The sequence below is a fragment of the Solanum pennellii genome, chromosome 1, assembly GCF_001406875.1.
Source record: "Solanum pennellii chromosome 1, SPENNV200".
Taxonomy (NCBI): domain Eukaryota; kingdom Viridiplantae; phylum Streptophyta; class Magnoliopsida; order Solanales; family Solanaceae; genus Solanum; species Solanum pennellii.
This window is the reverse complement of record NC_028637.1, coordinates 104,131,378-104,151,298: the sequence shown is the minus strand read 5'-3', so window position 1 is coordinate 104,151,298 and position 19,921 is coordinate 104,131,378. Positions and strand designations below refer to the sequence as shown.

At 33.0% G+C, this 19,921-nt stretch overlaps 3 protein-coding genes across 3 annotated transcripts in view; 1 reads left to right on the top strand and 2 right to left on the bottom strand.

Moving 5' to 3' along the window:
* LOC107008284 overlaps positions 1-445 on the bottom strand; it is a 2,810-nt gene extending 2,365 nt beyond the window's left edge. Inside the window, exon 1 of the mRNA XM_015207256.2 lies at positions 18-445. Within this exon, the coding sequence (XP_015062742.1) occupies positions 18-346 (329 nt within the window). The 5' untranslated portion in view covers positions 347-445. The remainder of the gene's footprint in view (positions 1-17) is intronic.
* A 1,323-nt stretch (positions 446-1,768) lies between these two features.
* On the bottom strand, positions 1,769-6,423 carry LOC107008562 (probable protein phosphatase 2C 10). Its single transcript, XM_015207654.2, has 6 exons — positions 6,151-6,423; positions 5,890-6,011; positions 3,851-4,090; positions 3,050-3,326; positions 2,342-2,496; positions 1,769-2,241 (listed from the first exon to the last, which is right to left on the bottom strand). Exons 2-6 carry the CDS (start codon positions 5,926-5,928, stop codon positions 2,101-2,103), a joined length of 852 nt encoding a protein of 283 aa, XP_015063140.1. The 5' UTR covers positions 5,929-6,011; positions 6,151-6,423; the 3' UTR covers positions 1,769-2,100.
* A 7,415-nt stretch (positions 6,424-13,838) lies between these two features.
* LOC107013064 (tobamovirus multiplication protein 1-like) overlaps positions 13,839-19,921 on the top strand; it is a 7,477-nt gene continuing 1,394 nt past the window's right edge. Inside the window, exons 1-10 of the mRNA XM_015213053.2 lie at positions 13,839-14,203; positions 17,084-17,174; positions 17,263-17,315; positions 17,989-18,081; positions 18,252-18,323; positions 18,432-18,504; positions 18,599-18,644; positions 18,744-18,807; positions 19,592-19,645; positions 19,724-19,801. Coding sequence (XP_015068539.1) covers positions 14,027-14,203; positions 17,084-17,174; positions 17,263-17,315; positions 17,989-18,081; positions 18,252-18,323; positions 18,432-18,504; positions 18,599-18,644; positions 18,744-18,807; positions 19,592-19,645; positions 19,724-19,801 — 801 coding nt within the window. The 5' untranslated portion in view covers positions 13,839-14,026. The remainder of the gene's footprint in view (positions 14,204-17,083; positions 17,175-17,262; positions 17,316-17,988; positions 18,082-18,251; positions 18,324-18,431; positions 18,505-18,598; positions 18,645-18,743; positions 18,808-19,591; positions 19,646-19,723; positions 19,802-19,921) is intronic.

The following is a 19,921-nucleotide window of genomic DNA, read 5'->3' as shown; positions in this document are numbered from 1 at the left end:
CGTCGCTCGCGGCGGCCGGAGAATAAATCTCCCCCTTTTTAGGCTTTAAAGGGTAACCGTAATTTTCTCCGGAAGGATTCAGCGAAGGAAATAAAGATGGTAAAAGGCGAAGAAAGAAGAGAAAAGCTGAAATCAAGAAATAACGTATAGTTTCCAGAAGTCTATATCTTTCTGCTAAGAGAATGAAGGGTTTATCAGCGATGATAAACGCCGATGTCAATAAGTTTCTCAGAAGCAACGGAGCTATGGAGGAAGAAGTACTTTCTGTCATGGCCCCCTGATCGGAAAATTCTCCCGTCAATGGTAGACGACAAGAATGAGAAATTTGAGGTCCAAGAAAACGCATTTTATACAAAAACGGGTCGGGTTGAACAGCTTAACGAGTGATTGTGGACCATAAAAACATTAGACAAAACGTCATTGCATGCAAAAATTTCCCCACCGTCGCTGTTGTTGTCAGTTAATTATCCCCGGAAATATAAAATGAACAAGATTGTCAGAAAATAATTAATACAGTAAACAATAAAATTGGAAGAATGTTCTTTTGGTAATACAATATTCTGTGATTCCAAATTTCAAATAGTATAGGGTAAAAAATGAAAAAAGTAACGGGGTATTTGCTATTTTTACGGCAAAAGAGATTTTAGGTTAATGGTGAAGATTCGATTAATGAGAGCAATATCCCCCACCATTAATTGGTAATAATTTACTCTTTGAATTTATGTTAGTTTTGTTAATTAACACGTATAATTATTTGCCTTTGTAAATGGTCAAAGAATCTTGGACAGATTCACATTCATGCAAGGATATTCTCAGTAATAAACGTTTTGTCATTCAAATACGTATACACTGATTAAAGCTCATGGCCCAAAAATTAAAAAAAAAATATTTGTGTTTCAATACACGATATATAAAAGAATAAAAGGCAATACAAAAAGACATATCCTAAAAGGGATAAAAAATGAGTGGGTCTTACTGATCAAATACTAGAAGACTAAATTAGAAACTCATAAAAGAAATTAAATTTCAAGTTGCCTATCTTTTTTGGCAAGTAATTATATAGACATATCTACGGTGGTAGTGGGTGGGAGAATTGATAACAAATAGCCACAAAAAATATACTCTCGTTTACTTTTACATATTATTGTTATTTTACTTGACACGTCGAACAGACATCGTTTTAGACAGCCACATAAATTGGAGCTACTACTTATAATTGTTGAATTGTTCAACACGATTTATTGACGATTCCCTTATGGCCTTACATCCCGGTCAACCCCTTGCTACTTGATAACCCTATGTTGAGTTGCTAATTAACTTTTGACTCTTGTTTGTACGAGTCTTAATTCTTTCTTGTTATATGTTTTTTAAATACATCAAACAGTAATATAATTAATCTAAATAGCTTTCTAGTAATTAATCTAAATAGCTTTCTAGCGTTCATTCAACCGTTTAAATTTAATAATAGCCGAACAGATATATATATTAAGTAAAAATTTGTTGGTAGTGTTACAAATTTAGGAGTAGTTGTTCTCTTCTTCTTTTTTCCCCTCTGTTATGACGAGAATTTCATCACTACACCAATGATTACACTGAGATACTTGAAAGAATAGATATGAATGAGTCGCTAATGAAAAATCATACAACTTATAAGGCTCACCAAAATATGTATCCATTTCAAGATCAAGAACTCTTACAACTCACATTTTGAATTTCAATTTACTATGACCAACAAATTTTGGCATTCTGCAAAATTAGATTGTTGAACTAAATCATCAAAAAACATACTCATTTTCACCATTTCATGTAGCAACAGTTGAAGTGTTCATGCAAAGTGACAGAAAGAATGATACTGAGAATCTACAAACTGAATAAATCAACACATAACAACCACACGGCCCGAGTAAAGAATTTAAATATTACAGAGGGTTGGGGGTGAGGAACATAGCATAATCTCCTTTCTGGAAACATTTTAATAATTTATGCAGGATTGTCTGAGACTTTATGCATTCTGTCAGTCTATAAACGCGCCTCATCTAACAAATACCCCTCTAATAAATATATATACTGCACACTGCGATGAATTCCCATGGATCAAAATTACCCCTTAAATCGGACAACAATGCATGAGATATCATCTTTGCTTTCTCTGACCAATGCTTCGATCGCCAACTGCTTGGCTGCCTTCTCTGGATCTTTGACCTTCCTCACAATGTCAACTGCCTCTTGATTAGACATTACCTGGAGAAATCCGCAATCAAAAGCAAGAAAAGGAAAAAATGCACCTCAGAGTGCCAAAACAGAAAGGGAAGGGATAGGAGATGTTTCGAGCAAATGGCACCTTCCATAGACCATCACTTGCAAGTATGAGAAGATCTGTTTCCGCATCAACATCAGCATTTGTTACATCAGGATCAGAGCTCAAATGTGATTTCAGGTTTTTGTCACCAAAAGCTCGAGATACAGCTAGTTGGCCATTCACTCTAGCAACATCTCCTGAGATTATATACATTTCAATAGGCATGTCACTAACAATATCCAAATGCAGCAATACATGAGATACCTTTGAATCTAGATCAAATAGGCATGGGATGGCTCAAGTGTGAAGTGTCTGCTTTATGCATCCGAAATGTTTTAATGGTGAAGTTTATGATTTTATTTTCACTTTAAACAACTCTAAAAATTGTAAGAGAAGGTACAAAATTTATATATAATATAAAAAAAAAGTGCAAAAAAGACTCACTGGACTACTAATCCTGAACCCTGGCAACGTGAGATGAAGTATCACACTAATTAGAAAGGAGAAATTAGACTATATCTCATTGATTTTTATCAGAGGCATAGAATTGGTACTATCCAGTCTAATTAAGAAAAGTGAAGATAGACCATTCGTGCCTAAGATTAAGGTTATGTATATTTATATGTATGAACAAAGTTGAGACTTAAGGAACTTAATGGATGCAATCCATTTTTAATATACATTACAATGTAAGAGAGAAGAACGACACAATTATATCCACAGGAGTAAGTGAGAGCATGTGAGAAGCACCTGGCATGTTTGAGACGAAACCACCTCTGTTTTCAATGTCATCTCGTTCGGTGTTTGGTTCATGATCAATCGAGAGCTGGATGGCCTGACCCCTCCTAGAAAGGACTGCTCTCGAATCCCCAACATTTGCTACCCATAGCTTACGACCATTTATAAGAATGGCAGTCACGGCAGTGGAGCCACCTCTTCCAAGATCAGGAGAGTGTGAAAGAATAGCCTGATCTGTTCTCTCATATGCTTTTAAAATTGCCCTATGAGGGTCATTCCGAAAATCCTCCTAGAAATTTTTAACATAAAAGGTGAGATAAATCCCAAGCAAACACTCCAATAACACCAAAAAAAGAACAATAAATAGACATCCATTAAAGAAATAAAACAGCTCAAGATTGAATTATCATGCATTTGATGTTTCAAGGAATTTCTAAGATTGATTAGCTGTAATGCATGGCATCACACTCTTACATAGGACAACATCTCCACTGGCATTGTGTGTTGATCTCTAAAAGAATACTTTAGCTTCTGTTTTTCCAAATTAGCAAGAGAGACTGACCGGTAACTTTACCAACTTCCAGCTGTTGCTCATGCTAGAGCACTAATATCATTCTCCAATCAAAACCAACAAATGCAAGGTATAGAAAGAGGGGGAAGCGGAAGCATGTATTAATATGTTTTGATGAAAATCGGTAACATAGCCATCATTACTTGCATACAAGTAAATTGTCTTACTAAAAACACAATGATCCTCACGGATCAGTAAAGAGAAGTTTAATTTGCAGAGGGGTTCCGAACCCCGCAATTTACCTCATTTAAGATATTGGAAAACAAATGCTTTTGTAAATAGGCAGGCACGCTATCTCCCAAATGCCCATCATAAATAGCAAAGAGTCCTAGTTCATGTCCATGCAATTGGACAAATTTAGAAACATGGTAATCTTCCATGGGGTGATTAGCTTTCCCCTTAACCAGGCTGAAGCCATACTTGGTAGGCCCTTGATTGCTTCTTCCTTTGCCAGAGCTACATGATGACCGTCCTCCTGCAAGCTAAAGTAAAAAATGATACTTCAGCCTTGTGATCAACCCAGCCAAATACAGACAATGCAGACAGCCCATAAACTGAATTGTCCACCCCAAAAAAATTGGATGAGGCGGTGATGAAGACGAAAGAAAGCTTCAACGGAGACTTTTTAATACTATGGCCTCTACATATTCACAAGAAGGGGCACTGTTATGAAACTAAACTCTTGAAGTCATTCATCGGGTTTTTGTAGAAAGAAGACCAATGGAACACCAATCATGGAAAATGTCAACAGTAATCCAATCCACCGCGGGGAAAGGGGGGGAGGGGGTAAAGTGCAATGGTACATGTTCAAATAATATCAGAGAATTATACTCCATATATACGCTCATTGTGAATATTTGATAGCATCTACGTTGCCCGGACTCTTCACTTTTGGTGCCGCACCAGTGTCGACACGACATGGGTGTGGAATTTGTATCCGATTTGGTCAACCTATTTGGGTACTTCGACCAAAATCGATGGAAAAAGTCTGGACAATTTTAATCATTTTTGTAATCAATACAAAAGGTAAGGTGAAATTGAAGGAACCGGATACCTTTCATATAGAAATTTCTATTTCACTCCTTTTCCTTTAATCTCCCTAAAGGATTCTCCTCAAGTTCTCCACAAGTCCACATAATATTTCATAATTTAGGTTTTATGACTCTATTTTTAGATATTTTAATTATTCTTAGGCGAATCCCCGCACCTGTATCCATACATGGATCCATATCCCCGAATATTAGAAGTTAAATGAAGTATCTGACCTTAGACCACACCCATATCGGAAACCCGCACCGAATCCGAGCAACTTAGGTTAGCATGCTATAGGACCAAGCAACGCGTTTTAGGAGCCCAACAAAGAAGAGAAATAAAGAGCTTAAGGGTGTGTTTTCTATGGAAGAAAACATTTTCCGGAAAATGTTTTCTTCTTTTATCATGTTTGGTTTGACTTAGACAAAATTTGGAGAAAAACAAGTTCCTTAAAAATGAGGAAAATGATTTCTATAATGGAAGTGGGGAAAAAAAGTTTTATTAGTAATATTCTACATTTATTGTATTCTCCCACCCAACCAACTCCTCCAACCCCCTACCCCTTGAGAATCCCACTCCCCACCACCCCCCAGGCTCTACATCCCACCCCCTCCCACCCTTATAGTGTAGTGTTTGGGTAGATTACTTTGCTTACTCACCAAACACTAGAAAATAAGTAAGAAACCAACTTGTTTTCCAAGAAAACATTTTCTAGGAATTCTCCTTAATACCAAACACACACCCCTTAAGAGATGAAGTGCACACAGGCTAGCCTGGACACCATATTATCCAAAATAAAATATCAAAATAGATTAGAAAATCCTCAATCTTCCCTGTCCCTCCCCCGCTAGGATAGACAAAGAAAATCTCCAAAATATCTACTTTAGCTAAGTACTTTATACACTCACAATGTAATGAATCTTTACACTATTAGTATTATTTAATCTATTATAGCATATTATTTACATTTATTTCAGGTTACAAATCAATATTTATTTAGTAGAACTAGTTACATGCTATTCCCTTTTAAACAACCTGATTGTGTGTATATATTCACGCTGTTCGTGCACATAACTTAAACTCTTAAGCTAAACCCCTCAAATACTTCCATCTGAGATGCTAAAAGACCCTTGATCTTATCATATTATAATTTATTTAATGAACAGCTAAACAATAAGGATAAAACTTAAAAAGGGAAAATAAATATTCATCAAGCAAAATCTAAAAGATCCCACCAATTAAACCTCACCTTCGAGAACTTTGAATTAAAGCAGCATAAATTATCCATATAATCAGTCACTCCTAAGCTGCCTCCTATAGTAAGCAACGTGTACCATAACCCCTCCTAAAAATCTTGATAGTCACAACCACCTGCAACATGAATCTTGATCGTCAAATACATAAAATTTAAAAAACAATCAAAATATATCCAAGAATCCATTTTTCTTCAAGATTCACTAAATTCTTGAAAAATAAAGCTTTGGGTATTGAAAAATAATCATCTACTCACCGATCCACCAGTCTACAAAATTCCAAGAGTGATATATCAATAAGATTTGACTTTTAGCTTGAACAAAAATAAATAAATATATATATATTAAGATTAAACAGAACCAAAAATAAGAGATTTAAGAAATAAGATAGAACTTGATGAATTAATTTACGAGTTTAATGGAGTTTGTGAGAGAAAAAAAAGTTGGATTCGCTGTGTGCGCAGGGGAGAAATGGCTGTCAAGAAAAGGCTTTTGTTTTGGGTTTTTGGGCTTCCCTTATTGACTTTGTTGTGTTTTATGTATTTCTTTAATTGTTTTGTACTAATGTTACAGCCAGTCAGAGGGGACTACTTGTCTTTTCTTTCTTCCTACAGCTGTTTCCGCTTTCATTTTCTTTTTATACGTCTCCGTCTGCTTTCAATTATTAGAATTACTTTTAGAATCAAATTATAATAAATTTTAATTAATATTTTACGATTTAACTTTTTATTATATTAATATGTAAAATTTAAAGTATTTTTATATAATTTTTAATATTTATATTTTTTATTTTAATATTAAATTAATATTACGTAATTTAATCTTGACAATTAAAAGTGGACAGATGAAGTAATACTCATCTCATATTAATTGTTCATTTCCTCGTCTTTTAAGAAATTATACTTCTCTGTCTTAATTTATGTGAAGCTTTTTATTTTTCAAGGGTCAATATTTTAAGTTTGACTGAAAATTTGAAATCTTTAATTTTTTTGAAATAAATTTTACATATTTGTTGTAAACTACTTAAAAAACACTTTATATTTAAAAGATCTATAAAATTTATGATCAAAGATCAACTTATTTGAACTTCAAAATTTAAAAAGTGTTACATGAAATTAAACGGAGGGAAATAATTCTTTATTAATTTATTCTTTAATTATTTTAATACATTCTATTATACATCTCATCAAAGATTAATAGTGAAAGAACCTTTTTAGAACCCTATAGTGTTTATATTTTTTAAAAAATAATTAAGAGTAATATAGGAAAAAATTAATTATTTATTAATTGGTTTTATTAATTAACAAGTAATTTGAGATATGTAATACAGACAAGTAATATAGAATAGAAATATTTTTATTTTTAAAAGTGAAAAGATTTAATGATTGTTTGGTAGTGATAGATTTAGATATGAGTTATGGAGATATTAATCCCGTTTAAGTAATATTATGTTTGATAGTTGACTCGAATTTAAAATGTTAATGTATAGAACTAATAGTATAATATTTGATTCATGATATAGAATTGTATAATTAATACATGTATAAATTATAAGCAAATTTACTTATTATTTTACTTTTTAAATGTAATTAGTTTAAATTTATTAAAGAACCTTTGCTTTTCAAACTGTTTATCACCAGTTGTGCCCACTACTCTTGCCAAATAAATTGTCCTAAAAGATTTATTTTGAGGATTGATGATGATATAATAATAAAATAAAAAATGATTCTTGCCATAGTAAAAATTAAATGTACTACTACTTCTTTTCTTATTTTAAAATTTTCAATTGAAGCTTTTTTTATTTCCTCTACTTTTATTTTATTCCTTTCTTTTTTTTTTCTTAACTTTTTGTAAAGCTCTCTGCCTCTCTGTCACAAAAAAGCAAAATACAAAAAGATTGTCAACGGAATTGGCATCTGCAGTTCACGTGATATGATGAGTTTCCCAAAATTTACCAATAATATCCAAGCAAATTACTCACTTCACTGAAAATATTGGGAAAAGTCAAAAGGGATAATTGTTTTTTTTTAACTGACTGTTATTTTTACTATTATTTTACCAGCTTCGATAGGATAAAGGATAAGAAATAATTTGATACGTTATTCAACTAATAACAGGCCACCATAGAATTAGGTGGGAAATCAAACCAAACGGACCTAAATTTTTCCAGTGAATAGGACAAATAAAAACAATACGGTAGACCAAATGCAAGTTTGCTCCTTTTTGCGATATCTCAACCATTTTGACCGTTCATTTATACTACTATTAACATAGACATAATTAAAATTTCACCAAATAACAAATTATTGGAACAATTCATCGCAATGAGACGAGCTTGCTATGTTCCTCAGTGACTTGTATCTCCTGTCTTCGTATTTTTTCGAGTCCGGAGCTTAAAGGATATAAAATATTAACAAAAATTTCGAAACGATATATAAAATTTTATAGTAACCAAAACGGTAAAATCGCTGCACCAACAGCGACTTACCCAAAATCTGGTTTTTTTTTTTAAAAAAAAAATGAAATCGCTGCATCGCTGCCTAAGCAGCGATTTATAGAAAAAAAAAATTTACAAAATCGCTGCCTAGGCAGCGATTTAAAAAAAATCAAAAAAAGTAGGAAAGACAGCGATTTCAAAAAAAAAAATAAAATAAAGAAATCGCTGCTGGGAGCAGCGATTTCACTAAAAAAAACTTTTTTTAAAAAAAAAATATTAAGGAAGTCGCTGCAGGGGCGGCGATTTAAAAAAAATATTAAATCGCTGCTGGGGCAGCGATTTAAAAAAGAAATTTTGAAATCGCTGCACCCTTAATTATTTTTTTTAAAAAAAAATTGAAATCGCTGCTGGGGCAGCAATTTCCTTATTTTTTTTTAAAAAAATAAATTCTATAAATCGCTGCTTAGGCAGCAATTTCATTTTTTTTTTAAAAAAAAAAAATCAGATTTTGCAAAATCGCTGCAGAGGCAGCGATTTTGCTTTTTCCGGTGGGGTAAGTTACTGTTGGTGCAGTGATTTTACCGTTTTGGTTAATATAAAATTTTATATACCGTTTTAGAATTTTTATTAATATTTTGTACCCTTTAGGTTACGAACTCATATTTTTTCTAGCAAGCGTACACAAAAAGATTTAAAATTTTAAATATGAGTTTTTAAAGGGAAAATTGTATATAATAGCAAACTAATAACCTAAATTAAATGAAATAGCTAGGGTTTGATTTAATTGTGCTCCATAGCAAACATTAGCTAAAATTTGCCAGCGTCTCTCTCCCAAAAATCTCGCTCGCCACTCTCCATTCTCGCTCGCCTCTCTCACTTTATACACAGAAGTGTATAATTCTGTTTCTGTTTTGTATAAAGCGAGAGAAAATTGTATATACACATGCAAAAATATATATTTTCGTGTTATACACTTAAATATACAATTTACAAACATTTTACTTCAAATATTGCAGAGAAAAAGGCCAACGAATTATACAATTGCGAATTATACAATTGAAGTGAAATACAATTTTCTCTAGCTTTATACAACAGAAGTGTATATATGGTGTTTCTGTTTTTGTATAAAGCGAGAAAAACATATATCTTCTATAATTATGCAATATACATACATTTTAATTCGATTCAACTGTATGCAAAACAAATTATACAATTGCAGCGAAATAGGCCAGCGAATTATACAATTTAGGCCAGCGAATTATACAATTTAGGCCAGCGAATTATACAATTGTATATGTATAGCAAATTATACAGTTTTATGTTTGCTATGGAGCGCAATTATGCAAAGTTTGCTATAGCATACAAATATGAATTTTTTGTTTGCTATATGTGAAAGTTGCCCTTCATTCAAACATGTTAATCCTTTCCATCATCCATTTAACCCATTAATACGTGAGTTATTTAATAATTTCTATTTTATAAATATGTAGTGAAATCATTATGCATTAATTTGAAGTTGTTTTAAAAACGGGCAACTTTCACATATAGCAAACAAAAAATTCATATTTGTATGCTATAGCAAACTTTGCATAATTGCGCTCATAGCAAACATAAAACTGTATAATTTGCTATACATATACAATTGTATAATTCGCTGGCCTAAATTGTATAATTCGCTGGCCTAAATTGTATAATTCGCTGGCCTATTTCGCTGCAATTGTATAATTTGTTTTGCATACAGTTGAATCGAATTAAAATGTATGTATATTGCATAATTATAGAAGATATATGTTTTTCTCGCTTTATACAAAAACAGAAACACCATATATACACTTCTGTTGTATAAAGCTAGAGAAAATTGTATTTCACTTCAATTGTATAATTCGCAATTGTATAATTCGTTGGCCTTTTCCTCTGCAATATTTGAAGTAAAATGTTTGTAAATTGTATAATTAAGTGTATAACACGAAAATATATATTTTTGCATGTGTATATACAATTTTCTCTCGCTTTATACAAAACAGAAACAGAATTATACACTTCTGTGTATAAAGCGAGAGAGGCGAGCGAGAATGGAGAGTGGCGATCGAGATTTTTGGGAGAGAGATGCTGGCAAATTTTAGCTAATGTTTGCTATGAAGCACAATTAAATCAAATCCTAGCTATTTCATTTAATTTAGGTTATTAGTTTGCTATTATATACAATTTTTCCTTGAATGAATGATCAACCGGTGAAAGGAGGGCCCTGGGGCCTGGGCTGTCTCAACGCGCATTGCAGTCCAAATCTTTTTTGTGAAGTAAATTCAATTCTATTAGGAAGACCATTGAAAATTCATTTGGCCATTAATTGACTTCATATCATCCTTTTACACACCGTATCTTATGAATGACGCAAAACGTAATTTTCACATTTATAAGATTCAAGGGTCTATGTACGTACAAAGCTAAACAGTCAAACAACCAATAGATGCCCACTTTGAAATATTTACGTCAAGAATCTCTTACTCTATATTAAATGAATTATTGAGGTACGACATATTTTTTAAGAAACATATTTAAGTACATAAAAAAAAGGCAACTTTCATTTTGATTACTTATTTCGACATATTCTTTAAGAAACATATTTAAATACATAAATAAAAAGGCGACTTTCATTTTGATTACTCATTTCGTCCAATTTTAGTTGTCTGATATTTTAAAAATAAACATAATATATAAATATGACCCTTAACTTGGCTTCAACGAATAACTATGCCCTCCAACTTTTGACGTGCACAAGTAGACACTTAAACTTGTATAAAATTAAACAAGTAAATACAAATATCCTACGTGGCATAATACACATAGGATGTTATGTAGGATACAAAACTGTCATGTAGGACGAATGTGTCCATTTACTCAATTTTATACAAGTTTAAGTGTCTACTTGTGCGTACACAAAGTTAAAAATCATAATTGACAATTGACGTCAACTTAAGGGTCGTGTTTATATATTATGGCTTAATATAATTGTCCAACTTTACTTGACCATTTAGAGAATCAAGAGATAATTTATCATTTCATATCTATTTTACCCAATATTAAAAATTAATCATTTTTTAATATTTAGATTTCTTATAAATAATAATAGTGATATAGAAAAATTACCACTCTATTTATTATTTCTTTAGGTGTGTATCAATTTCAATATGTAAAAAAAAATGGATGAAATATTTTCAAACTAATGTAGTTGCATACAATTAGTTAAAAGAACCTCGTAAAATGAAAGACATATATGGACAAAGGAAGTACATTATTTGGTAAATCTTGTGGCTATTCCTCATCCTAAGCCTCGATTCAAGGAAATCGAATTGAAAATTGTCAAATTTTCGATCACTTTGAAGCTTTCAAATGAACAAGACAAGTGAGGGGAAAGGGATCATCATATATGGAAATTGATTATTTTTATTACATTTCAAATCAACCTATAATTTAGATTTTTCTATTTTATTTCTTGCAATAAATTTGAAAAATTCTATAAGTTATTAAAATTATGGAAAAGGGTTAAAAATATCCTTAAATTATCTGAAATAGTTATATATACCCTTTTAAATTATATTTTGGCTCAAAATTACCTTTTTCGTCAACCTACTGGATCAAAAGTGCCCTTCTAATTAACGTAAATTGTTAAATGTCATGTGGATGCCACATGAATGTCACATGACACCCCAATAGATTTCCACTGCCACATAGACTAAAAGGAAAATGGTCAAAAATGCCCTTAAACCATCCGAAATAGCTCATATATACCTTAAACTATATTTTGGTTCAAAATTACCCTTCCCGTCAAACTATTGGGTCAAAATTGACCTTCTTATTAGCGAAAATTGTTAAATTCCACATGTGCCACATTGACTAAATCCCTAAATCTTAATTACTCATTTTCCCCTCATTTCATTATTTTCCAGAAACGATTTCACCCCTTCTCTCTGATTTCGCGGCTAAGATTTCACAGTTTTCTTCGTCGATGGGTTTCAAAGTGAATATTCGTGATCATAGGTTAGTAAACTTTTTTCTTATTTTATTGTGTTTACAACCACGAAAATTTACTTTGAAATTCAGCTCCGAAGAAAGTTATGAAACCTTGGCCGCGAAATGATGGGAAAGTTATGAAATTCTAACTATCATACTTTGAAATCGTAAATGTAATAAAATAAGAAAAAATATTTACAAACCCAACCATGAATATCCACTTTGAAACTCAGCCCCCAAGAAAGCTACGAAACCTTAGCTGCGAAATTAGGGGAAAGTTGTGAAATCCTAACTATCATGCTTTGAAATCGTAAACATAATAAAATAAGAAAAAATATTTACTAACCTACAAGCATGAATATCCACTTTGAAACTCAACCACGAAGAATAGTATGAAACCCTAACCGCGAATGAGGGAGAACAGGTGAATATATCATTTCTGAAATAATGAAATGAGGGGGAAGTAATTAGAATTTAGAGATTTAGTCTATGTGGCAGTGGAACCTTATTGGCATGCATGTGGCATTCACATGACATTTAACAACTTTTATTGATAAAAAGGGTATTTTTGATCAAATAGTTTGACGGAAAGGTAAGTTTTGAGTCGAATTATAGTTTAAGGGTATATATAGGCTATTTCTGATAGTTTAAGGGTATTTTTGACCCTTTCTATTTTGTCTACGTGGCAGTGGAATCCTATTGGCATGCAATGTGGCAACCATATGGCATCCACGTGACATTTAACAACTTCCGTTAATAAGAAGGGTACTTTTGACTCAATAGTATGACGAGAAGGATAATTTTGAGCTGGAATAAAATTGAAGGGTATATATGAGCTATTTCGAATAGTTTAAAGATATTTTTGATCCTTTTCTCTTAAAACTATTCAAAATTCTTCAGTTTTATATGATCCTTCCAAATAAGCAAATTATAATTTATAAATAAAGTATGAACAATTTATAAAACATCGAATGAATAAAATAAATATATCTCCTAATTTAAATAAATATTTATGATTAAATGTTATTACAAATTTTCAAATTCACACAAATTTACAGAAATATACAGGTTAGTAAATCAATAGCAGCTAACTATTCTTGATAAAATCCACTCACATGTCATAATACAAATAACTTCTTCAGGTTGATGACAAGCTGCTGCTTTTTTTTTTTGTAAGTATACAGTTTCATTTTTTTCGTCAAGATTTATATTTAAATTTCAAAATTGTTGAAAGGTTTAAGATTTAAAATCATGGTCTGTATTTTTAATTAGAATTTTATGTAGATTTATTAAATAAAATGCTAATTTAAAATTAACCTCTCATACAGTATAATTATTTTTTAAAATTTATTATTCATAAATTATTTATTCATAAATTATAAAATAAAAATTACAATCCACCAAAAACTGTTTTCAAAATAAATAAATTTTCATAATTTGGTCAAATAGAAATACTAGTAGATCATAACAATAACAAACAATATGCAGATAGTAGTGACTAAAAAGTTGGCCTCATAACACGATTTTTGTACATTTGTCCTCCTTCCCCCCTTCATCCACGTGTGGCTCCTCCAAACCCTCCACCCCACTCTTCACTCTATTTGATTTGAACAAACATCCCCATCACCTCACTCTCTACATTTTTCTTCATCTGTAAATCACCATTTTTGTTAGACGTAATAGCTATGGTAAAATCTATAAGCTTTGTTCTTGAATTCGCAAAAGGTTACGATGATGGAACACCACGAGTTCGCCCCATCTTTGATTGGTTCAATGCAATGATGGAGGTCTCCGATTATGAGAAAGAAGCCATCTTTTATTCTCTCTCTGCCGCCTATGCCTTAGTCTCATTTGTTGCACTGGTACACTATTTTGTTTTTTCTTAATTAGGTTAAATTTCATTGTAATTTTGCATCACATTTATGATTTATTCTCTATCATGTGGATCTTATTGGATTGATCCTAAATGCAAGTTGATGAACTTTTTTAGCGTTTAATGCTGAATCCCTCATTAAATTCGTTTTAAGACTCTATCTATGAGTGGAATTGGGGTCCATCTATCATTAGTTCGTTTTGTATGCCCCTATAGCCCTAGTTCTTAGGTCTAGGACTTCCATACCACTCTATTTGTTGATAAAATGGCAGGAAACAGCTATGCCCGAGGATGAGTTGTGGTAGTATTAGTAAAGTTGCTCGAGGACTTCTACTGGGAATTGAAGTTACCTATTATAGGATCCCTAGTAAAGCCAATTTAATGATGGCCCTTATCTGCATAAGAAGAGGATAGCTCCTATTTACTGGTCTAGTGATTTCCTTTACATGTTTATCTTTGGGTGTTTAACTCTCTTTCAAAGAGATGACTATTCAAACCTTAGATTATTTGGGTTCATGTGCTTTGTTAAAATTCTGGTGAAGGAAAAGGAGATTACTTTCTTGTTTGAAAGGGAAATGGAAGTTCAACTTAAGAATAAATCATTTCCATCAGCTTTATACATTTTTGCTTTTTTTTTATCTTGGAAAATTTTAAATGGCTTGTCCTAAACTACTCCCTCATCAAATGCACAAAAAGCAAGAGAATTAACTCTTCAGTGCATTTCTTTTCCTAATCACTTCATGACAACCAAATGGTACCTTCAGGTTGAAACATTGACTTCTTTTAGCAAAGGGATCATTTGGTTAGCAGATGGAGAAGGCGTGACAGTGACCAATGGTGAGAATATTTGGATAAGGATAATGTTAAGTGCATACCATAGGCCTATGTCACATTGGACTTAAATGAGCTTGTGTTCATATTCACTAAGAAAGCCTTGGTTGATTCTATCATACTCATCAAATTTGGAGAAGCTACTATTTATCGCTTGATTACTTTGCCTCTCAGTTTCAAAGTGCACAATTCTTTGAATTTGCATTGCTTCAGCAATAAGAGTGATGCCTTGTTTTCCATCGCTTCGTCGCTGTAAGCGATAACTAATAACATGGGTCTGTTCACATTTCTTTTAGATGAGGTGGTCATGTTTCGCTGAACTGTGGATGCTTGGTTGACCCATGTATGTTGTGCCTTATAAATTGAATGAGGTAGGGTCAAAACAAAATTTTTACATTTTAAATCAATAATTCATATTCTTATTCAAAAACAACGTAGACTCATTTAGTAATAACTATTACAGTTGTGGTCTATATGTAGAGCTGAATCCTGACCCTTGGACTAGACCAAAATTCGCAAGGTGCATCCATGCAGATATCATTACACGGAACTATGAATAAAAATTATTATATAATAAGCCGTTGGGAGCTAACCCAAAAAGTAATAGCCCATCCTTTTGGAGATGGAGGATGTATTTTCATAGTCATGTTGGGGTAGCTAAGAGTGGCAGAACATGGAGATCAGCAAAGGGGTAAAGTTACCACATTCACCCTAATCTTCTTTCTTCTAATCCCAACCAAAGAAGTGGCTCGTATGGGCATGGAGGTAGATTTATTGTTTTCTTGTTAATTTAGCAACATTTCTTTTGCCACAATTATTGTTAGTGCCAGCATTAATGCCATTGCTTTGGACTTGAGATGAAGCCTGGAAACCTTGACAGTTAGACTTGACACTAGAGTTTTTACTGCTAGGGTTGTAAATGAGTTGGCAGGTGGGGAAACCCAGGACATACGATCAAGGTACATTTTGCGGATGTCAGAACACTCTTAGTTTATATTGCTTGGACTCTTCAAAAATGTAGATAGATGCATGTTGGATACTCCATAAGTAGTCATTTTTGGGGAATCCGACAGGTGACACGGGTACAGTAATATTTTTGGAGAGTCCGAGCAACACAGATTTAGTTTCCTACTAATCGCTCTTACCAAATGGAAGGTTGATATTTGATTAGATTTGTTGAGCTACAATTCTAAAGTGGTTTTGAGGTAAATGGTTGCTAGTCCCCCTTAACTACTCCATGTCTTCAAATAAGCAGGAAGTACATTCTCAAATATGACAATTGAACTTAACTGAGAATTTGTGCCTAGCCTGAAATGAATAAGCAACTTTGACTCTGCATTGACAGCACAACATAAAAAGATCACATTCTTTCAGACTCAGTCTGCCACTCTTCTTTCCGTTCTCTTTGCAGCAGGTTTCCAGAAGAGGTCCAAGAGGCATGGAAAATGAGTGTAAAGTAAATGAAAACATGTAAGCGAGATAGACTTGTTAAGACGAAACATTTTCAATATTGACCCATGCAACTGAACTATGGAGTGGTAAACACATTTACATGCTCGAAACAAAAAGTTGCTCATTTCCTTATTTATTTCATTGGATAATTTAATCAAATTGAAAGTAAATAGGGCTTTCAAAAGAAGAATAAAAGAGAGTAATGTATTAAAAGATCTGCCTGCCAAATTTCATTTCTCCTTATCTTTTGCATGTCATTTGTAGTTATTGTTTCATGCTTTCTCATTCAAGCTGTATGCGTGTGTTTGTATGTCATGTTATTCAGCAGTCCATGGGGTACGGAAGGGGTAACATTTATTTATTGGTAACTCCGATTGTTACTATTTTAATGGTCTGGACACTGGTAAAGTAATGATGACACTGCATTTTTTTTAGTACTACAGTGAGCTTTGGGAAAAAAATAAAATAAAATTTATCCGAATTTCCATCAGCATTCCAGCTAGCTTGTCTTGATGAGACGTGCTGACTTGCACTTCTCCGAGTTTGTCATCTCAACATGCTTCCATGTGTTATGTGTAAATTACAGGTACAACTCATCCGCATCCAATTGCGCCTTTCAGGAATTGGTTGGACAACACAAAAGGTTTTTCACTTGATGAATTTTGTTGTCTGTGGATGTAAGATTTACTTTAATTTCTCAATGTTCTTCCAGAAGTTGTTCATATCAAGTTATTTTAATGCTCATAACCAAATGATTATTGGCAGTGAGAGCAATATTATTTGGGTTCTACAGCAGCGTGTTCAATCTTAGATCAAAAGTAAGTCTCTTCTTTCCCTTTACTTAACTATTCTGATTCTTAAAGGACAATTTCAGTTCTCGCACTGCGGGCGAATAATATGCGAAGTAGACTATTAACTCCTAAAACTTCTAGAATGGACTTTCCAGGGAACTACACTGCAAGCAAAGGAATTTTAACTCATGAACGTCACCATTTAAGTACCATTTTTTTTAATGTTGATGAAACAATTATTGCGATTCTTTGAACCTGTACTGAACAATTTATCCTTTTTTAGCATCAACTCATCACCATAATAGAAAATTGTGTCAGTTGCTGCGAGCCTGTGAATTTAATGTATAATGTATGGATTTTTACTTAATATTTAGGCTTTCATTATGCACGTTCTACTATTGCTGTTTGTTTGGACCGTTTTGTGAGCTATGCACAGATAGTCAAATCACCGATTCTACTACTCTCTCCGTATTCCGCTACTTCATAGTTGATATGAACCCATACTGACCTTATTAGACCAATGTTTCCAACTCTCGCTGAATTTGATTGCAGGATACATATTAGAACAGTTTCCCTTTTATTATATACATCCCATGCGTCAGAACTGGGGTCCATGTTTAATTTCACATTTTCCTTAAAGAACAGTCATTATGGCATTGTGATTTGTCTGCGTAGCTAACACCAATCAACATTTAAACAGGCACTTGAAATGATGCTTCTGGATCTCCCTGGTCTTCTATTCTTCTCCACATACACACTATTAGTTCTGTTTTGGGCTGAAATATTCCATCAGGTAATGCTATTTGGTGCTCAAAAGGTTTTAACAAACTACTCTAGACAAGATATTTTCAAGGGAATTATGTTGGTTTGTTCGTCAATTATTTTCTCATGGAAGAATCACTACCTATTTTAAATATTTTCATCATGGATCAAGTCTTGCTCATTTCTTATTAATTTTCACAGGCAAGAAACCTTCCAATCGATAAACTTCGACCTGCATATTATGCAGTTAATGCAGTCGTATATTTTATACAGGTAGTTCATCAGAGTCCTATTCACTTTACATTAAAATATGTCCATGCATAAGCAACAAAAGCCTCTGGGAGTTTTCTTCCTATTTATGTAACCATGATGTGACTGCAGATATGCATATGGATTTTCATCGGTGTTGGCCCAGCTTCGGCTGCTGTTGAAACTGCTAAACTTTTTTTCGCAGGTCATGCTCTATCTCTCTTTCGGCATGCAAATGTTACTAGGCAATTTTAGTCTACTATCTTAGTTTAAAAAGTCTGATTTTGCACTTTCTGCAGTTATTTCATTTACTGCTGCTCTGGGATTTGTTATGTATGGTGGAAGGTAATTGGTTCCCCAGTACTGTAAAAGCGACAATATTCACTTTTGTATATCCATGTTTCGTGAAATTGATCCTTTCTTTCCTTTTTAATCTCTCTCAAGGTTGTTCGCAATGCTTCGGCGCTTCCCTATTGAATCTAGAGGCCGTCAAAAGAAGCTTCATGAGGTTTGCACATGACATAGATGTCTTCCTCTTCTTTTCAATCATTATCTTGCCATGTACACTGCTTCAATCAGAAGCAAGTCTATATTTCATTTTGGTGCTTGTTTATGCCTCAGAAACAAACGCATCTTTTTGAAGTCTTTTTGGTATTAAGTGCTACCATTTATGCCCAACCTCGCCATAGTGTCTTCACGAAAGAACTACTAGAATCAAGTTCCTAGCCCCATCCTTTTTTTTCTTGATTGGCTAATACCGTAGATAATAGGTGATATAAGCTGAATAATAAAAAACAAATAAATAAATAAATGAAGAAAGAAAGAAAGAAAGGAAGGTGCTATTTTCCAATATATAAGAATACAACTAAAGGATTTACCCCAAACAATTTGTCTAATCTTTAGTGTAGAGTTACGTAATGTGCCTATAATTATTAAAGGATGCATGTGAAATAGTCCACAAATACCAGCCTTTATCAAAATATATTCAATAAATGAGGATTTATGACATTAATATTAGTCAATCAATCAATTGTGCCTTAATTCCAAACTAGTTGGTGTTCGGGTACATGATCCTGTGTTCTACATCCCTTCAGTTAGGAAGATTCTGATTGAACTAGGGGATGATCTATTGCTGGGCCGGATCTTTCTTCCTTATCCAAACAATTTTATACGTGAAAGAATAAATTTGAAAAATTATTCAATGTGGTTTGGTATAATCATTCATAAAGGAAAATTAATTTCGAAGGGAAGACATAATTTCTGCATAATGATATTCGCTCTGCTTTTGGCAGGTTGGTTTCGTGACTGGTATTTGCTGCATTTGTTTCATGATCAGATGTGTTATGGTAAGTTTCCACTATATCTGGGGTAGGGATGTTTGACCCTAGCTAGCATGATCAAGAATATTCATTTCCATCTTACAGGTTGCTGTTTCTGCTTTTAATGGGAACGCTGATGTTGATGTCATTGACCATCCAGTTCTCATTCTCTTCTATTACGTGGTAATAATTGAGTTAATTTTGATACTCAATAGCTGGTTAATCACTTACAAGCCTATTGTCCCATTTGCGAATATTATGCTAAAGTTTATTTATAGGGATGTCAACGGGGCGGGTGGGCGG

What these genes read in the sequence shown, in the direction of transcription:
- LOC107008562 (XM_015207654.2), bottom strand. Translation starts at nt 5,928, where the DNA reads ATGGATAATTTATGCTGCTTTAATTCAAAGTTCTCGAAG. An exon ending in TTTCCAATATCTTAAATGAG is followed by an intron (nt 3,327 to 3,850) that starts GTAAATTGCGGG and finishes AAAAATTTCTAG; the next exon opens with GAGGATTTTCGGAATGACCC. An exon ending in TTTCGTCTCAAACATGCCAG is followed by an intron (nt 2,497 to 3,049) that starts GTGCTTCTCACA and finishes ATATAATCTCAG; the next exon opens with GAGATGTTGCTAGAGTGAAT.